Source organism: Ailuropoda melanoleuca, chromosome 9 (assembly GCF_002007445.2).
Source record: "Ailuropoda melanoleuca isolate Jingjing chromosome 9, ASM200744v2, whole genome shotgun sequence".
NCBI classification, from domain to species: Eukaryota; Metazoa; Chordata; class Mammalia; order Carnivora; family Ursidae; genus Ailuropoda; species Ailuropoda melanoleuca.
In genome coordinates, this window is record NC_048226.1 from 31,959,316 (window position 1) to 31,979,585 (window position 20,270).

Consider the following 20,270-nt stretch of genomic DNA (forward strand, 5'->3'; position numbering starts at 1 on the left):
AATAAAACAAACGGAAGAAACCAGGTCTAGAATCTGGTTTATCCAGATTCATACTGGGTTTTCTGAACATTACCTTTCCTAACCAACACTAACAGAGGGCTTATAGGAAAATAATAAAGTCATATTAAGTAAGGTACATATATATAATCACTAAATTAAAACTCTTGGGCTTAAAAGTTAATAAGCATTACTTCTCCCTTTATTACTGTGGTGAAAAGGGCTTCAAACACACGTTTCTGACCATAATTTGTTATTTATTTGAATTAAAAAACACTCTGTCATATTAAATAGCACTCAAAACAAGAGTGGGCAAATGGCCTGTGAGCCAAATCCAGGCCATGCACTGTTTTTGTACAAGCCTCAAGCTATGAATGGTTTCCTGTATTTTTAAAGGGTGGTGACAAAACAAAAATCCAAGAATAGTGGGCAAGAGAGTCGACACGTGGCTCATAAAGCCAAAAATATTTACTATCTGGCCTTTCAGAAAAAGTAAGCTGACCCCTGATCATCAACATAGGTAATAAAATAGTGCAGAATATTCAGTAATCTGGGTGGCTACCAGACTCTGGCTCATCCAGACATGCAAGCTGAAGAGCTCAGAGGTGTTGAAAGTACCCAGGGATTAGCCATCCTAGTAACATTTATGAAGATTCATGGCATCTTTCTGAAGCATCATTAATGTGCTTGATTGATCTTCCCTTCTCTCCCTGATATTCCTCAGTTAAGCTAACAGCGCGATTACTTTGAAATTAGATCATATATAAAACCATTATTGATGGTACATCACTGACACGAAGATGCTTTTGTGGTGTTCAAGGAACAGCAGTCACTGTTTTGAGACTATTGTCCTTACTATGAGGTTGTTTTCTTTCCTTCCTTCCTTCCTTCCTCCCTCCCTCCCTCCCTTTCTTTCTTTCTTTTAAGATTTTATTTATCTATTTGACTGAGACAGAGAGCACAAGCAGGGGGTGTGGCAGGCAGAGGGAGAGGGAAAAGCAGGCTCCCCACAGGATGCGGGGGCTCGACCCCAGGACCCTGGGATCACGACCCCAGCAGAAGGCAGAAGCTCACCTGATGAGCCACCCGGGTGCCCCTGTGAGGCCATTTCTAACGAGAAGGCATGTGTGACTGAAATCCCACCCTAGAGATAACCAATTAGGAGACCACCTGTCTGCAAAGAACACTGTCTATTCTCACTTTTCTCCACAAGCACAGGACAACCAAACTTTCTCCTGACATAAGCCTTGACCATGCTGGGGACACTGTCCCCAGGCATTACAAGGAAGTAGGAACGTACCAGCACCACCAGCTGGGATAATTGTAGTCTGGTTTCCAAAAGTCTGAAGAGCAACCTGTTTGACCATTCCCGAATGGGAGCGTGACACAACTATCCTTGGAGTCTTCTCATTGTAGGAAGTTCGGGCTTTCACATTGGACCCACCGTCTACCATTGCCCAAGCTGAAAAGCAAATATGATATCCATTAACAGCACTGAAGGTTTCTGAAGCGGGAACTCAAAGTACCAAGTGCTGACTGACAAAATATCCTTTTCTGCAGAATTACTTGTATGTTTTTCCCCAAAATGCTTATTTTTTCCTGAGGAAGAAAAATATTTAACATTTTTTTTTACATTAAAATAAGCAAATATTAAGACAAAGCTAAAAAAGGCCACGTAATCCTGCCTAACCAGAGATAATGACTACTAAAAACTTGGCTTGAGAACTCCCAGGCTCCAGATCTCCCAGGGAGGTGCTGAGTTTTCACTGGGATTACACTGCAACTCAACATCTCTCTGTACCTAATATGGATGGCTTCTTTCCCTCTCTTACACAACTTGATCCCAAGGACACTCTTTCCTAAAGATCCTGCATGCTAATCTCCAACTCAAAAGTCTGGTTCCTAGGGAACTCAACCTGTGACAACCTAGGACATAAAATACAACTAGTTACCCTGGATAATTCAAAATTTAAAATTTTCTCTTCCCATATTCTCCTCCTTACTATTTCTCCTCCTCCTATTTTCTCCTCCTATTTCTGATATATTCATGGTTTCAACGATAAACATAAAATAGTTAGAGGTGAGTTAGATTTACACATCTGCTTTACCAGAGAATATAAAAAGAAAATGCTCTAGATTTCAAAATAGAACAGAAATTTATAAGAAGACAAGGAGACCCTAGAAATGGCTTGAAATGTTTTTCTTGGCTTGGAAGTTTTTTTCACTGCCTACCAAGCTGTACAAGAAAATACATTTACTCAGAATTATCCCAATTAGACTGTTGTTCTAGCAGTCACTCACTATGGAGTAAAACACAGTCCACTATGAGGTAAAATGAAAGCAGCTGCAGTACCACTTATTGCTGGCTGCAGGAAAAAATTTTTAAAAAATGAACAGTGTCTGGGTTTCTGAGCTGCCCAAGGATGATGGCAGTCTCTTGGACTCCTCTCACGCTTCTTTCTAAAAACCACACATTACAACAAGGAGAGAAAATAGCTAAAGAATAAGAAAGAGATGAAGAATAGTCACGAACACAAATTTATGAGAAACAAGGGAAGTAAATACTGAATATCAGCAGAATAAGTGCCACAGTGACCTCAGAGTAGGGAATATGGCAGGAGCTTCACAGGAGTGCAAAGAGGCTGGAGGCCTCTTGTGGTGGTAGAACTCAGAGAACAACAGCCAGGATTTCTCCCCAGAAGGAAAGAGTACCATCTAAAATGAGAACTACTGAAAGTAGGCCTGAGATGTGGTGACAGAGCAGTGACAAGAGGAGGCCTAGAGAAGACACAGAGCCAAAGTGAAGTCCTGACAACAGACTAGATGACATACAACATCTTTTAGAAAGTCTCCCTATGACAGACAATTGGAAGACAGCAAACAGAAGTGAAGAAAAAGAAGGGGTTGAAGATAAGGGCCTTACTGAAACAAGACAGGATCCAACAAGACAGAATAAAAGTGAAAACAAAAAAAGATGCCTGATAATAAAGATAATGCCCTCCTCGCTCTAACAGTAAAGAAAGTTCCTGAACTGAGAACCAAACTTCTTTTCTGCCACCACCTTCCCACCAAATGCATGGTGACCGGCCCAAATGTGAATAAGAAATATATACAACTGCAATGTCCACTGAAAAGTGTAAGAAGAAAACACAATGGGGGCGCCTGGGTGGCACAGTGGTTAAGCGTCTGCCTTCGGCTCAGGGCGTGATCCTGGCGTTGTGGGATCGAGCCCCATCAGGCTCCTCTGCTGTGAGCCTGCTTCTTCCTCTCCCACTCCCCCTGCTTGTGTTCCCTCTCTCGCTGGCTGTCTCTATCTCTGTNTTTAAAAAAAAAAAAAAAAAAACTTTAAAAAAAAAAAAAAAAAAAAAAAAAAAAAAGAAGAAGAAAACACAATGAATGAAGGTTAAAACATTTCAGGCTACTTGAAAATTTCTATAGTGGAATAAATTTAACTGTGGATTTAAGAGGAAACCAAAGGTAAGAATACAGGTGGAAGACTAAAGTGTGTAAATGTTATCTCACAGTTGACTGGTGAGAGTCAAAGGATACCATTTAAATCTGAAGAGGTGAAGAGCAGAAAGACATATCAAAAAAGGTATGATTGACTAAAATGGGATGGTAGTCAAGGAGGCTAAAATAAGCTGATTTCATTGTTGCTCATAGGGGAGAACCAACAGACGAGACCTAAAGCAAAGGACCATGTAATGGTATTTAAAAAGGCATATATAAAGGTGTTAGTAAAAGTGGGCAATGAAGAGAACAGATTTAACTTAAAGAATACTACCTGTAGTTTGAATAGCACTGAATATACAAAAATCCATGAGACCTTAAGGATATTTAAAAAAAAAAAAAAAAAAAAAAGCAAAAGCCTGCTCTTCCTGGAAAAAATAACATTTGTTCCCCCTGGAGGTAGTTTTTACCCAAAGTCATTACTTATAAATTGGTGAAGAAAAAAAGTTAAACATATTTTGTCTTTATAATAGGAACTCCCTTTCAGGATAAATAAGTAACTCCAGTTGATGAAGAAATTTTTCAGCAGAATTCTAGCTAATATATGTAGCAAATACAACAGAATTAGAAAATCCCATTTCACAACTTTAATAGATCTTGAAACTATTATGTGAAATGTTTAATAGAATCCTGATCTCAAATGGTGCCAAAATATTTCTGCAGACTACTTGCTGGTAGCAAGAGAATTAAACTAATTGATAAAGGAGATCTTTATGACCACTTTAACCATCTTATAGCATCACCAATGAGACTAGATATTTCTATGTCACATAAAATGATGCAGCAGGAAGTACATGAAGAATATCTACAACGTATTTTTGACAAAAATCCTTAACCTTAATCCAATCAAGGCTTCAGATCTCATTTCCACTTTATAAGAAAAAGATGAAAAATAAACAAGTTAAATGACACTCTGAGGAAATAATCAGAAGAGTCCAAAAAGTAGGACATTATGTAACAACTAATTTGATCTCAACAAGTCAATGTCATGGGGAAGAAGAGGACTGGAAGTTGTTCTAGATTAAGAGAATTTAACAGAACCACCAAAAAAATGCATGTCACTTAACCAGATCTTGGTTTGAAGTAACCAGTTGCAAAATTGACTTTAGAAACAACTGGGGGTTGGGCGCCTGGGTGGATCAGTCGTTAAGCTTCTGTCTTCAGTTCAGGGTGTGATCCCAGAGTCCTGGGATTGAGCCCCACGTGAGGCTCCTCCGCTGCGAGCCTGCTTCTTCCTCTCCCACTCCCCCTGCCTGTGTTCCCTCTCTCGCTGGCTGTCTCTCTCTCTCTCTCTCTGTCAAATAAATAAATAAAATCTTAAAAAAAAAGAAAAAAGAAAAGAAACTAAATGAAACAACTGGGGGAAATGTGAAAATGGGACCAATTAAGGAATAAATGGTACAAAATAATGGTAATAATAGCATATTAAGAGACGCATAGTGAAGTATATATAGGGGTAAATAGTACAAAATAATAATAATAATAGTAGTACAAAAATAATAGTACAAAATAATGGTAATAATAGTACAAAATAATGGTAATAATAGCATATTAAGAGACGCATAGTGAAGTATATATAGGGGTAAAATGTCATGATCCTTGTAATTTTCTTTGAAGTACATGAGAAAAAAGGAAGCAAATATATAGAAATGTTCAACTGTTAAATCTTGATGAAAGAGAACATGAAAATTCTGTACAATTTTATGTTTGAAATTATTCACAAAAGTTAAAAAATGAGAAAATGAAGAAAAAAAACCCTCAATTCTTTTTAGAAATGATCAGAAAAAAACATGGTTTTACTAAGAAGTGAACTTACAGGGCTACATCTCTAGAGGTCAGTATTGTGTAAGAGAATAAAGACAGCATAGCTCAATAGTACCAGAGTAATTTTAGATAAAAATTAGTAACTTAATATTTTAAAAATATATCTCACGTTACAGAATTTCAATAAATTCTGTCCTAAAATGTACATGGACAAATTATTTCAAGCACTTTAAAAAAAATTCAGTAGGTGCTTAAATAAATGATTAACGATGATGAGGTAATTATGAAAAGGTAAAATAGCAGCTAACAGAATGTGTTCTTTCTATCTGAGGATATACTAAAAAAAAGTCCAGTGGGAAATAAAAACCTGAACTTTGCTACACACTTCAGACTATAACTTCGCTACAAATTTCTACTGCATGAATATATTACACTTGCACATTTATACATTACTTTGTTAAAAATACTATGTGAGTAACCTGTTGCTTCTTAGAATGTCAAACTCAGTGAATTACTTCTAATTAAGTCTGAAAAGGATTTTGATCAGTTTTTCTCTATCTGCTGCCAACAACAATACTATCTAGTCCCATTATAGTTAAATGTAGCTAAATTCTGGTAAGCATATAATACTTGATAGTTGGTACTCTGCCAACATCAATATACAGTCTGGATCTAAATAAACAGTCCATAAAGAGGACACAAGCCAAACAAATCTTTGATCCAGGAATAGAAGGTCAACTCACACCTAATTAAGGACTTATTGATTCTTTTGGAATGTTTGCTGACTAGCAAGCACCTTCATTCCAGCATACTGGGCAACTCAGCTGCATCACAGAAAGAACAGGGCATTTTATTACAACTTAGAGAAACCATTTTGGAACACAACCTGTTCCTAAGTTAGAAACTTTTGGCTTTTTTATTTTAGAGGAGGTAAGACTCTAGGGGGAGAGGATACATAGTCTTATGGATAAAGTTGGGTTTTTTTTTAAATGGGCATTTTATGATCCTTATTTTCCCACCCCTAAAATGAACAGATGTGGAAATTAGGGCCCAAAGAATGTGAATCTCTTTGCCTATCCAGTATCAACTTCCTCCTCATTTCCTTTATTAGAATTCTAATTGTCTCTGGAGTAGCAGGCTATTTATAGCTGAGGGGGCCATGTGACATTTGGCCAAAGAGATGGAGCAGAGGGCTTCAAGTTACTCTTTCCTAATACAAAGACTATCTGGGATAAATCTTTTGTCCCTCTTCTTTCCCCTTTCTTCCAGCCTGGAAGAGAGCCATGGAAACTGGAAGCATCCATCTTTGGAAATATGTAAGCAAAAAGCTACCTTCTAAGAGAAAAAGCAAAAAAAGAGGAGTCAGGTGCTTAACAGTATCACAAACTGAACTCCCCTGCCCTTTGCCCATCTTACTAAAACCTACACTTGTCTAACTACTGTAATCAGATTTATTTTATATACAGATAAATGCAACCCTAACTGATATAGACAGGCAATGAGGAACGCTGTCAAAGAATGAGTCAACTATACTTCAATTAAAAAAAAAGAGAAAAAAGAGAGAGGGTACTTCAAAGACTTCAGCCCTATACTTAACCTTTATATGCCTGTTTTCTGTTTCTTTAATTGAAAGTCACTATAATTCCTCCTTTATATTCCTCCCAGAGTTATTTTGAGGATGAAATGAATTTATGACAATACATTTCATAAACTGTGAAAATACTAAACAAATGTGAGATATTAATAAGGAGTGGTTAGTTCCTGCTGTAACATTTTGAACTATGTGGCTTTCATAAGAACTTTGCTAAGTCTCTTTTCTCATCTGTAAAAAACAAAAATAACAACATTTATCTTTGTCTCACAGAGTTATCACAAGGTTCAAATGAGATACCTTAGTTTACTACAAATAGTTAACCACCATACAAATGTTAGGAATTGTTATTATGAAAGTGGTGTGAATACTGATTTGCATAAAATTCCTGAGGTTGCTTCCTCCTCTAATTTAGCTGGATGACCCTGAGGAACCTATCAAACTTCTGAGTCTCATTTTCTCTTCTGTAAGTGGAGTATTAGTAAGTGTACCCCTCCCTCATGTGTTATACTAAGTGTAGCAATACTGCTAAGTTAAGTTATACTCCAATATCCGCTCGCCCTATTTTCCCTAAATGACAGAATCCCTGAACTGGATGCTTGGATGGCTACTGAAAAATAAAGATCACATTTCTTAGCCTCCCCTCCGGCTGGGTCCAAGCTACGTTTTGGTCAATGGGATGTGAGCTGAGGTGATGTGTGCAACTTATAGGTCAAAACCCTCAGTGGAAAATGTCCTCCATGTGTCCCCTTTGATCCTCTTCACTGGTGAAATGTGGATGAAGCAGAGAGCCATCCTCAGTCATGCAGAAGGGGGTACCAAATTTAGCACAGCGAAGCAACAACAGAGAACAGCCTGCATGTCTGGTCTGTTTGCACACAGGCTGTTAGAGAAGAGAGAAATCAACTATTTTGTTCAACCTCTGGTATTCTGATGCAATGTATTACAGCAGCCTAAATTAGTAGCCTAACCTATACCCTCACTTATTCAGTAAGGATGAAAGGAAACATGTGAAAGCAATCCCCAAACCATAAAGCAATTATATAATGAATTTTAAGACACACTGTCGCAATAATGACATAAATCTTCTATAGCTCATCAAACTGTCAACTGTAAAAACTATCTGAATTATGAAAAGAAGATATAGGGTCAGATGAACACAAAACAGATCTGGTCTTGACATGCAGAGCCAACACTCAAGTATATGTTCGGCCCATCTCAGAGGAGCTGGAATTTGGGACACAAAGTATTCTAGAAAGCAAATAAGTTTTAAGAATAATAAAAAATTAACATTGTCTCCATTTCTGTCCAGTTGTTCACACACTAGAATGAATGTCTTTTTATGCAGTGTCAGCCACACCACTGAGACACAGTGAGAAGGGTGGGGTAGAAGGCAGAGCTGTATGGATGCTGGGTGTATTAATTTCCTAGGGCTGTCATGACAAATTACCATAAACACGATGACTTAATAGGAGAGAAATTTATTTTCTCAGTCTTAAAGGCTCACACATTTCACAGTTTATGAAATGTATTGGCAGTCCAAAATCCAGATACTGGTATTGGTAGGATTTCCTTCTGGAAACCATTGGTATTGGTATTCCTTCTGGAAACTCTAAGGGAGAATTTATTCCATGCCTCTCTTCTAGCTTTCAGCAGCTGCCAGCAATCTTTGTTGTTCCCTGGCTTATATGCATCACTCTAATCTGTGCCTCTACCATCCCATCCTCTTATCCCCTGTGGGTCTCTGTAATCCCAGTTTCTTATAAGGACACTCTGATTGACTTAAGGACCTACCCTAATCCAGGATGATCTCATTGTGATACTTACCTTAATTATATCTGTAAAGACCTGACTTTCAAACAAGGTCACATTCTGAAGTTCTGATTGTTATGGGTTTATAGTCCCTCAAAAGATATGTTAAACACCTAATCCCCAGCATAGCAGAATCTGACCTTATTTGAAAATGGGATTACTGGGGCGCCTGGGTGGCACAGCGGTTAAGCGTCTGCCTTCGGCTCAGGGCGTGATCCCGGCGTTATGGGATCGAGCCCCACATCAGGCTCCTCCACTATGAGCCTGCTTCTTCCTCTCCCACTCCCCCTGCTTGTGTTCCCCCTCTCACTGGCTGTCTCTATCTCTGTCAAATAAATAAATAAATAAATCTTTAAAAAAAAAAGAAAGAAAGAAAATGGGATTACTGTAGATGTAATTAGCTAAATGAGGCCATGGTGGAGCAGGGTGGGCTCTCAATCCAGTATGACTGGTGTCTTTATAAGAGAAGTGACACAGAGACACAGATACATAGGCAGAATGCCATGAGGTGCTGAAGGCAGAGAGTGGAGAGATGTGTTCACAAGACAAGGAACAGAACAGACTGCTTTCAAACTATTAGAAACTAAAAGAAAAACATGGAAAAATTCTCCCGTATAGGTTTCAGAGAGATCATATCTCTGTCAACACTTTGATTTTGGACTTCTAGCCTCCAAAACTGTATTAAGACTACATATCTGTTGTTTAAAGACACATAGTTTGTAGGGGTTTTTTTTCTGTTTTTATGGCAACCCTAAGAAATGAATACAGGGGTGAACACAAATTTGAGGGGGGCATTATTCAACCCACAACACCTTGTCTTTAGGGCTGCTTTCAACACTGGCACTGGCAAAATGGATACTGTCAACATCAAGAACCTCAGAGAACAGTGGAGCCAAAAGGCCATAATCCTCGCCCCGTGTTCTTGATGGGAATGACTAATTAAAAGTATGATGAGTCACTTCAGACTGTCAGTGATACTGCTTAAACCACTAACTCTTTCCCTCAACTTCTCCACCCTGACAAATCATGGCATCATTCTGGACCTGTAACCACAGGCCACAATATCACTGCTATTCAGAAGACCTTGGCTAGCCTCTCTGGCAAACTACAGCATAATGGCTGTGGTGATACCAAAATGTCCTGCCAGTATCCACTAGTACTGGCAAGGCTCTGGGCGAAGTCATCCTGAGCTGCATGGGAAGCTCTCTGACATGGTCTTCAACACTCCCAACTCCCAACGTGACAATCAAAGATCTGACCTGCCATTTGCACGATGCTAATAAACATGACTACATCAAGAAGGTGGGCAAGGGTCAAATGGATCTCTGAAGAGTGTCCAGGGCTACACTAGGATTAGCCTGATTAGTAAGACTTTCAATGTAACACCATCCAATTTTGATGCTGAGGTTGCCAAGTTGCCATTGCCCCTAACCACCACAATATCGAGCTTATTTCCTGATATGACAACAGATTTGGCTAAGGCCCCTTAATGGTGGATCTCAAACCCACATGGAATCCAACGTGTAAGTAAGAGCCCTGGACCTTATCCCCAGCAACAGCACAAGAGAGACAGAGAGGAACTCAGCTGCTGTAAGTCTGTGCCCAACTGTGTTCCTCAATACCATCTCTCATTGTCAGTCAGTTTCTATCCTCTAAAGAAAGTTTAGAAAGCTCTGCTTCATCATATATTATCATTACCAATGACAAAATCCTCACTGTATCCAATGAAAGGGTGAGGTATGGGAGGGGATTGACTTTAATAATTACTGAGCTACAGCTGAGACTCTGATAGGATGGTTAAGTACTACTAACAAATGATTTAACATCATTAACTCTCAAAAGCTCTAGTGCATTTCTTACCTGTATATTCAGAAAATGGCTTATGTATCACTCCTAGCACAGGTTTACCATTCACAGCCACACATACCATAGTAGTGACATACTTTCGAAGATCCTCTATAAAGAAAAAGAATACAAAAAACCAATAACAAATATTATTCAAATAAATAATTTAAAATTTTAGTTTTAAGGGGCGCCTGGGTGGCACAGCGGTTAAGCGTCTGCCTTCGGCTCAGGGCGTGATCCCGGCGTTATGGGATCGAGCCCCACATCAGGCTCCTCCACTATGAGCCTGCTTCTTCCTCTCCCACTCCCCCTGCTTGTGCTCCCTCTCTCGCTGGCCTGTCTCTATCTCTGTCGAATAAATAAATAAAATCTTTAAAAAAAAAAAAATAAAAAAAAAAAATAATAAAATTTTAGTTTTAAATTAAAAAATCAAGTCAAATACTTAGAATAGTCCCTGCACAAGGGATACACTCACTAAATATTATCACTATTACATGATCAGGCCAATTCTGGTTTAGGAAAAATTTTTATTAAAAAAAATCCTCAATATTCCCTATTTCTATTACCTACTTCTGCAAAATATTTTCTAATTTCAGTCACTATTTGACACCTTGTATCCTCCTCCTGTTCTCCAAATAGTTACCTACTAAGTGTCTATTATGGTCAAGTTCAGTGCTTAAGGACTAGAATACAAAGGTGAAAAAGCAGAAGGCCCACATTCCGAGAACTTACCAACTAGAAGGAGGGCACACAGATAAGCACTTAACTTTACCATATACACCAACAGGACAGAGAAGAAGAAAGAACTGAATACGTCTAAGTAAGACACAATGCATGAGAAAGGAGCTACAGAAATGAAATCTGAGCTAGGGCTAGGTAAAAATAAAACAAAAGAAAATGGAGATGACGGCAGTAATTCTGTTTTGTTACTTAACTACTCCTGGGTGCCTAGGATTTACTATTCTGAATTCCAAAGATAGATGTATACGCAATAAAACCTAAATTCCCCATATCACAAGTAAATATTGTATTCTGGCTATATAAATAAATACCCGAACTCACACCTCAATATGTAACTCAATATATAAACAAACACTTCAATAAATAGGTCTCCAAAAGGAACCATTTTGTTGTTGTGACTGCTAAAAATACCCCTTCACTGAAGATTCAGTGATACAGTGAATCCCTATCACCAATAGGAGTATGCTACGATGTACCTGGTTTTGGGGTTAGGGGGAAGGGTTGAGAATAACTGATCCAGTCCAAAGGTTTCTTATCGCACTGTGTTAATCCAGTCGTCTATCTTAAAATCTAATTGGAAAAGTTGTGTAAGATCAGTAAAGTATTTACCACCAAGTATATACTACCTGCCTTTCTTCTGGTTATTTGATATATAATGGCAATCTAAAGTTTGAGATCAGTTTTAATGTAAAGTTACCTGTATATTCCTGTGTAGCATCAAGTGGATCGATCCAGACAGTAACACTTTCTGCCGGTACCTCTTTAGGGGTGGCTATTTCCTTCAGGATGTCCTCAGGAATCTTATGATCCCATAAGATAACCTCTTGATCAGCTGCATCCACATGTTCCTCAGTATTTATCTGCACCAAAAATAGATGACAATTAAAAAATTTAGGAAGAAAAAAACACCACCTGAGAAAACACAAAAGAGAAAAACATTTCAGACTAAATCGCACAAACTGAAAGTAGGTAAATCAGTATTTTTATTTTGAAGCATTTCACTGTAAAATGGAAACATATTATTTAAAGAAATTCCAGCAACATCTTATCTTCAAGTACCTTCCAATCTAATATTCAAGCGGTTTGTTGCCTAAGACAGAGAATCCAAATATAGAGAAATATAAAGAAACTAAGAAACAAAATATTTAGAGCTTAATGATATTTATAAAAAATAGTAGATCTACAGTGTGAAAATAAACTGACACCATTGTGGAACACTGAATTGAACACAATCAACTATAAGAAGAGAAAAGTGACAATGGACTTAAATATGCCTTGAAAGAGAGAACTGATGAACGCTAAGAGACACGATGTCCTAGAAAAATCATCATCTAAAATATACCTTTGATCAATAATAAAAAAGAAACCTGGAAATAATGATAGATCATAAGCTAGTAATTATAAAATGTAAACAATGCTGAGATGAGTAATCCAAAAGGACAAAAAAAGATCCCTCTTCTCTTCATTATAAACCAAAGGTATGTCACAGGATAAAATGCTAAGGTCAAATTTTCTATTTTTACTTACTAGGAAACAAAATTAAAATATAAAATAAATCTGATTTACCATACAGATATGTAAAGGTGAGGGTGAGTAGAAAATCACTGCTTTCAACAGTGAGCTTCTTAATGAATACTTAAAACATATTCTGGTTTATAAAACAATGATTTAAATTAATGTGTTAGAATTGCATTTACTTCTGTAAATAAAGGACATTCCAAAATCTAAGAACTGACTGCATTTTAAGAATGACATTAATAGGGGCGCCTGGGTGGTGCAGTCCTTAAGCGTCTGCCTTCGGCTCAGGGCGTGATCCCAGCGTTCTGGGATCGGGCCCCACATCAGGATCCTCCGCTGGGAGCCTGCTTCTTCCTCTCCCATTCCCCCTGCTTGTGTTCCCTCTCTTGCTGGCTGTCTCTGTCAAATAAATAAATAAAATCTTTAAAAAAAAAAAAAAGAGTAACATTAATAACAGACTGTCAACCTTATTCAAATACTACCTCATCAAAAGACTCCCTTTATCAAATCATAACATACACATGCAGGAAAAATGTCCCCAAGATGTGAATTTCCAGTAGGAACAGACTTAAGCAGGACAGACTTTGGGTACTGTGCTTTCTGACAAGCTCCCTTTCCACAGCAGATCACTGTGTTTATACTGCACGTGACTCCATACCCAGACCCCATACTACAGTGTCAGAGGGATTCTAACACTGACACCTATGTAAGTAAAAAGTCATACATGGTGAAAACCCTACAAATACCAGCCATCTCTGGAAAAGTGCCTTGACATATCCCAAACTGTCACGGAGAAAGTTAAAAATAGTAATATTCTAGAAACATCAAGCCACTTAAATAAAAAAAATATTTTTAAAACAGTGTACAGTAAACATCCAATCCATCCATTCACTTATTCCTTTATTGATTCCACAAATGTTTACTGATTGCCTACTAAGTGCCAGTTCCAGGGCCTGATGTATAACAGTGATCAATTTGAGACAAAAATCTCTGCCCTTGTGGAGCTTAGTAGAAATTCTAGAGGAGGAGATAAACAATAAACAAGATACATAAATAAAATGTGATATCCTGAATAGTGACAAGGTGACATAAAATGTAGCAGGGAAGAAGTGTGCTGTAGAACAGCAGAAGAAGGATTGTTCTTTAAGATAGGGTGCCTGGGATTAGTCATACTAGCCAAAAATTAGAAACTACCAAATGTCCATCACCTGATGAATGGATAGACAAAATGTGGTATATCCATACAATGAAATGTTATTCAGCCAAAAAAGAAATGAAGTACTATTCGTACTATAGCACTGATGAACCCCCAAAACATTATGCTAAGTGAAATAAGCAATAAACAAGAAATCACATACTGGATGATTCCATTTATGGTGAAATGTCTTAACAGGCAAATCTATGGAATCAGTGTATCAGTGGTTGCCTGGGGTAAGGGTGGGAACAGAGATTAGCAGTAAATAGGCACAGGTATATTATTAGGGTGATGAAAATGTTCTAAAACTGATTAATGACAAAGGTTGCACACTTTGGCAAATCTAAAAACTACTAAACTGTATATGTGCAATGGGCAAATTATATAATATGCAAAATATGCTGCAATAAAGTTACTGTGTGTTTTCAAAGATAGGGTAGCTAAGGAAAAAGTGGTATTAGATTGACAATTTAAATGAAGTGAGCTTAGCAGGCATCTAAAGGAAGCACCTTCCAGCCCATGCAGTAAAAATGCAAAGGCCCTGAGGTAGGAGTGTGCCTAGTATATTCAGAGCAAGCAAGGAGGCAAGTATGGCTAGAGCAGAGTAAGCCAAGAAGAAAGGAGCTGGATGGAGAGGAGGAGGTTTGGTTTGACAATAATGGAAACCCCATGGTGAAGGACTCTGCAGGCATGACATGGAGGAGGCTGTCCTCCATCGTAATCTCTGTTAACAATGTGCAAAGCATCCTAGCCAGTGCAGAAAGTTAAAGGAGGGTAGCCTATGTAGGGAGGTACAGAGATAGAAAGGAAGAAGTGAAATCGTAACATGCAACCTGGACTTATTACTGAGAAAATCCAAAAGAACTTGTAGATAAACCACAGAATAACAGAATGCAACAAAATCTCTAGATATAAGATCAATATTTAACAACCAACTGTATTTTTTATATACCAGCGACAAATATTAAAAGTCCTTAATATAAAAATGGAAGCCATTTAAACTAACAAAAGAAGTAAATTATCCAGACATAAAAGTACCCAAGACGCACAAAAGCATTATGGAGAAAAATTAAGCTGCATAAAAAAACATTAATGAGTTAAAAATGATAAAGATGTCAATTCTCCCATCAGTAAATCTATAGATTTAATGAAAACTCCAATCAAAATCCCTACAGGTTTTTGTTTTTGTTTTTTTAACCCCTTCTTGGAAAAAGAACAAGCCATTCTGGTGAAAGAAAGAGAAAAAAAAAAAAAAAAAAATTATCACAGGGGGATGACTTTCCTGACCAGATTATCAAGATTTACTTTAATGTTAGAATAATTAAGACTGTGGCACTAGTGACATATTTGGCTTTTCCCCCAGCTTCACTGAGAAAGCTATACATATATACACACATATAGACATATATGCAATGTGTACAGAGTGAGGATTATTGATATAAGTATATACTGTAAAATAATTACCACAATCAAGTTAATTAATACATCTATCACTTATTTACTTTTTTCCTTTGTGGTAAGAACATTTAAGATCTACTCTTGAAGCAAATTTTAAGTATACAATACAGTATTACTAACCATAACAATCTGACTATATATTTGACGCTCAGAACTTACTCATCTTAGTTATAACTACAAATTTATACCCTTAGACCAACATCTCCTCTATTCCCTCACTCCCTAGACTCTGGCAATCACCATTCTAATCACTGTTTCAATGAGCTCAATTTTTTTTTTTTTTAAGATTCCACTATTAGTAATACCATGCAATACTTTCTCTGTGTGGCTTATTTCACCTAGTATAATGCCTACCAGTTTCATCCATGTTGTCCCAAATGGCAGGATTTCCTTCTTTTTAATAGCAGAATAACATTCCTCTGTGTGTGTGTGTGTGTGTGTGTGTGTGTGTACATACATATATACCCTTTTTTCTTTATCCATTAACCCACTGACAGACATTTAACTATCATTTCCACATTTTGGCTATTGTGACTATTGTTACAATGAACATAGGAGTGCAAATATCTCCAGATACTAATTTAATTTAGAGATATATCCTGAAGTGGGATTGCTGGATCACATGATAGTTCTATTTATAATTTTTTGAGAAACCTCCATTCTGCTTTCCATAATGGCTATACCCATTTACATTCCCACCAATGGTGTAAAAGTTCTCTTTTCTCCATATGCTTGCCAACATTTACCTCTTGTTTAATAATAGCCACCCTAACAGGTGAGGTGGTATCTCAACAGTAGTTTTGATTTATATTTCCCTGATGATTAGTGATGTTGAACACCTTTTCATATAACTGACAGTCATTTGTAGGTCTTCTTTAGAAAAATGTATATTCAGGTCCTTTGCCCATTTTTAATTGGATTACTTACTTATTCTTTTGCTATTGAATTGAATGAATTCTTTATATAATTTAGATATTAGCCCCTCATCAGATATATGCTTTACAAATATCTTCTGTCATTCCATAGTTGCCTTTTCCTTTAGTGGTTTCCTTTGTTGGGCAGAAGCTTAACTTGATGTTGTTTTGTTTACTTTTGCTTTTTTTTTTTTTTTAAAGAGGGTGGGGAAACAGAGAAGGAGAGAGAAAATGTTAAGCAGGTACCACACTAGGTGAGGCTCAATCTCACAACCCTGAGATCATGACCTGAGCTGAAATAAGAGTCGAAGGGTTTGACGGACTGAGTCACCTAGGTGGCTGTATTTTTGCTTTTGATTTCTGTACTTTTAGTGTCTTTTCCAAAAAATAATCGTTAAGACCAGTATTAAAGAGCTTTATGGTTTCAGGTGATATATTTAAATCTTTCGTGCATTTTGAGTTAAGTTTCTGTTGAGTGGTGTAAGATGGGGATCCAGTTTTATTCTTTTGCATATAAATAACCAGTTTTCCCAGCACCTTTATTGAGGAAACTATCTTTTCCCTGTGGTATGTTCTTGATGCCTTGTCAAAGATTAGCTAAATGTGTATGTGTGACTTTATTTCTATATTCTACTCCTTTGGTCTATGTGTATGCTTTATGCCACTACCATACTGTTGTGATTACTATAGCTTTGTAATATAATTTTAAATCAGAAAATGTGATGCCTCCAGCTTTGTCCTTCTTGTTTAAAATTGCTTCAGCTACTTGGGTCTTTTGTGATTCCCTGTGAATTTTGGATTATTAATTCTATTTCACTGAAAACTGCCATTGGAATTTTGATAGCGATTGCCCTTTAAATGTGTAGACTGCTTTGAGCAGCATGGACAATTTAACAATACTAATTCTTCTAATCCAAGAAATGCAACACCTTTCCATTTATTTGTGTCTTCTTCAATTAGTTTTATCAATGACTTAAAGTTTTTAGTATACAGATCTTTCACCTGCTTGGTTAAATCTATTCCTAAGTATTTTATTATTTTTGATCCTATTGTAAATGGAATTGTTTTCTTAATTCCTCTTTCAAATAGTTCATTGTTGCTAATACATAGAAATAATGATTTTTGTTTGATTTTGTATCCTCCAACTTTACAGAATTATTATTATTAGTTCCAACAGTATTTTGCTAAAAATTTTAATTTTCTATATGTAAAATCACATCATCTGCACACAATTTTACTTCTTCCTTTCTGATTTGGATGCATTTTATTTCTTTTACTTACCTAACTGCTCCAACTAGGACTTCCAATACTATACTGAATGTAAGTGCCAAGAGTGGGCATCCTTGTCTTCCTGATGTTAGGAGAGAAGCTTTTAGATTTTCATGAATGGGTATCATGTTAGCTGTGGGCTTGTCATATATGGCCTTTATTATGTTGAGGTATATTTCTTCTATACCTAATTTCTTGAGTTTTTATCATGAAAAAATGTTGAATTTTGTCAAATGCTTTTCATATTTACATTTTATTTTTATATTGAGATGATCATATGATTTTTAGCTTTCATTCTGTTAATGTGGTATATCACATTGATCGTTTTGCATATATGGAAACCATCCTTCAGCGCAGGGATAAATCCCACTTGATCATGGTATTTGATCCTTTTAATGTCTGTTGAATTCAATTTGTTATATTTTGTTGAGGATTTTTGCATGTTATGTTCATGAGGAATAGTGGTCCATGATTTTCTTTTCTTGTAGTGTCCCTGCATAGCTTTGGTATCAGGGTAATGCTGGCTTCATAAAGTGAGTTTGGAAGTGTTCCATCCTCTTCAATTTGGGGGAAGAATTTGAAAAGGACTAGTATTATTTTTCCTGTAAATGTTTGGTAGGCCAGTGAAGAAGACATCTAGTTCTGGGATTTTCTTTACTGGAAGTTTGATTAATGATTCAATCTCCTTACAGGTCAGTTCAGGTATTCCATTTCCTCATGATTCAGTCTTAGTAGGTTGTATGTTTCTAGGAATTGATCCATTTCTTCTAGGTTATCCAATTTGTTTACCTGTAATTGTTCACAGTCTCTCATGATCATTTGTACTTTGCAGTATCAGATGTAATGTTTATATTTTCATTTCTGAATTTATATATTTGAATCCTTTTATCTTTCACTAGCTAAAGGTTTTCAACCTAATCTTTTCAAAAGAACCAGCTCTAGTTGGTATTTTCTATTGCTTTTCTAGTCTCTATTTCTGCTCTAACCTTTGTTATTTCCTTCCCTCTGCTAACTTTGAACTTAGTTTGTTCTTTTTCTAGTTCCTTAAGGTACAAATGAGGTTGTTTATCTGAGATCTTTCATTTTCTTTTTTAATGTAAGCATTTATCATTATAAATTTCCCTTTTAGAACTGCTTTTGCTGCATCCCATAAGTTTTGGTATGTTGTACTTCCATTTTTATTAATTAATTAATTAATTAATTTTTAGAGAGGGAGAAAGAGAAAGGGTGCAGCAGAGGGAGAGAATCTTAAGCTGGCTCTGAACTGAGTGCAGGACTCGATATCACAACTCTGAGATCATGACATAAGCCAAAATCAAGAGGTGGACACTTAACCAACCAAGCCACCCAGGCACCCATTTTTGTTAATTTCAAGATTTTTTTTCATTTCTCTTTTTACTTCTTCTTGAACCCATTGGTTGGTTCAAGGGTACACTGTTTAATTTTCATAGATCTCTGCATCTTCCAGCTTTTGTCCTGTCACTGACTTCTAGTTTTACATCACTGTGGTCAAAAAACACCTATGATTATGATTTTAATCTTCAATTTGCTAGGACTTGTTTTCTGGCCTTACATTGCTATCTACCCTGGAGAGTATTCTATATGAGCTTGAGAAGAATGTATATTCTGCTACTGTTGGATGAAATGGTCTGTATATATCTGACAGTGCCTGTATCAGTTTGAAGTATAGTGCAAGTTCATTATTTCCTTACTGATGATTTGTCTAGATGATCTATCCATTGGTGAAAGTGAGATATTGAAGACTTTACTATTATTGCACTGCTGTCTGTTTCTGTCCTCAGATCTATAATATTTGCTCAATATATTTAGTGCCCTGATGTTGGGTGCATATGTATTTACAACTGTTTTACCTTCTGGATAAACTGACCCTTCTATCATTCCATAATTTGTTCTTTGTCCCTTGTTAGAGTGTTTTACTTAAAGTCTATTTTGTCTGATAGCAGTATAGCTATCCTGTTCCCTTAGGGTTTCCATTTGCATGGGATATTTTTTTCCCATCCCTTCACTCTGATCCTATGTGTGTCTTTAAAGCTGACATGTTTCTCTTGTAGGTAGCAGAGAGTTGGGTCTTTTTTTTTTTTTAATCCATTCACCTGCTCTGTTTTTTGATTGGCGAATTTAGTTTATCTACATTTCGAATAATTATTAGTAAGTAGGGACTTACTAATGCCATGTTGTTAACTGCTTCCTGGTTTTTTGTAGCTTCTTTGTTCCTTTCTTTGTTCCTTTTCTCTAGCTGTCTTCCTTCGTGATTTGATTATTTTTCATAGTGGTATCCTTTGTTTGTCTATCAGAGGTTTTGTCTTGTGGTTATCATGAGACCTACATAAAATATCTTGTAGTTATAACAGTCTATTTTAAGTTGATAACTTAACTTTGATTGCATATGAACTCTTTCCTCTTTCACTCCCTCTGCAACATGTTTTTCATGTTACATCTTTTTATAATCTATATCCATTAACAAATTTTTGTAACTATAGTTTTAAAAAATACTCATCTTTAAACTTTTACATTAGAGTTAAATGATTTACACACCACTATTACATTAGAATATTCTGAATTTCACTATATACTTACCAGTGAATTTTATACTTCATTTTCATATTACTATTTAACATCCTTTCATTTCAGCTTG

The 20,270-nt window shown here is 36.6% G+C and overlaps 1 protein-coding gene across 1 annotated transcript in view; it reads right to left on the reverse strand.

Annotated features, from left to right (window-relative positions):
• Positions 1-20,270, reverse strand: part of BPNT2 (3'(2'), 5'-bisphosphate nucleotidase 2) — a 36,331-nt gene that overhangs the window by 6,731 nt on the left and 9,330 nt on the right. Inside the window, exons 2-4 of the mRNA XM_019798679.2 lie at positions 11,958-12,120; positions 10,535-10,630; positions 1,298-1,459 (exon numbers count right to left, since the gene is read on the reverse strand). Coding sequence (XP_019654238.2) covers positions 1,298-1,459; positions 10,535-10,630; positions 11,958-12,120 — 421 coding nt within the window. The remainder of the gene's footprint in view (positions 1-1,297; positions 1,460-10,534; positions 10,631-11,957; positions 12,121-20,270) is intronic.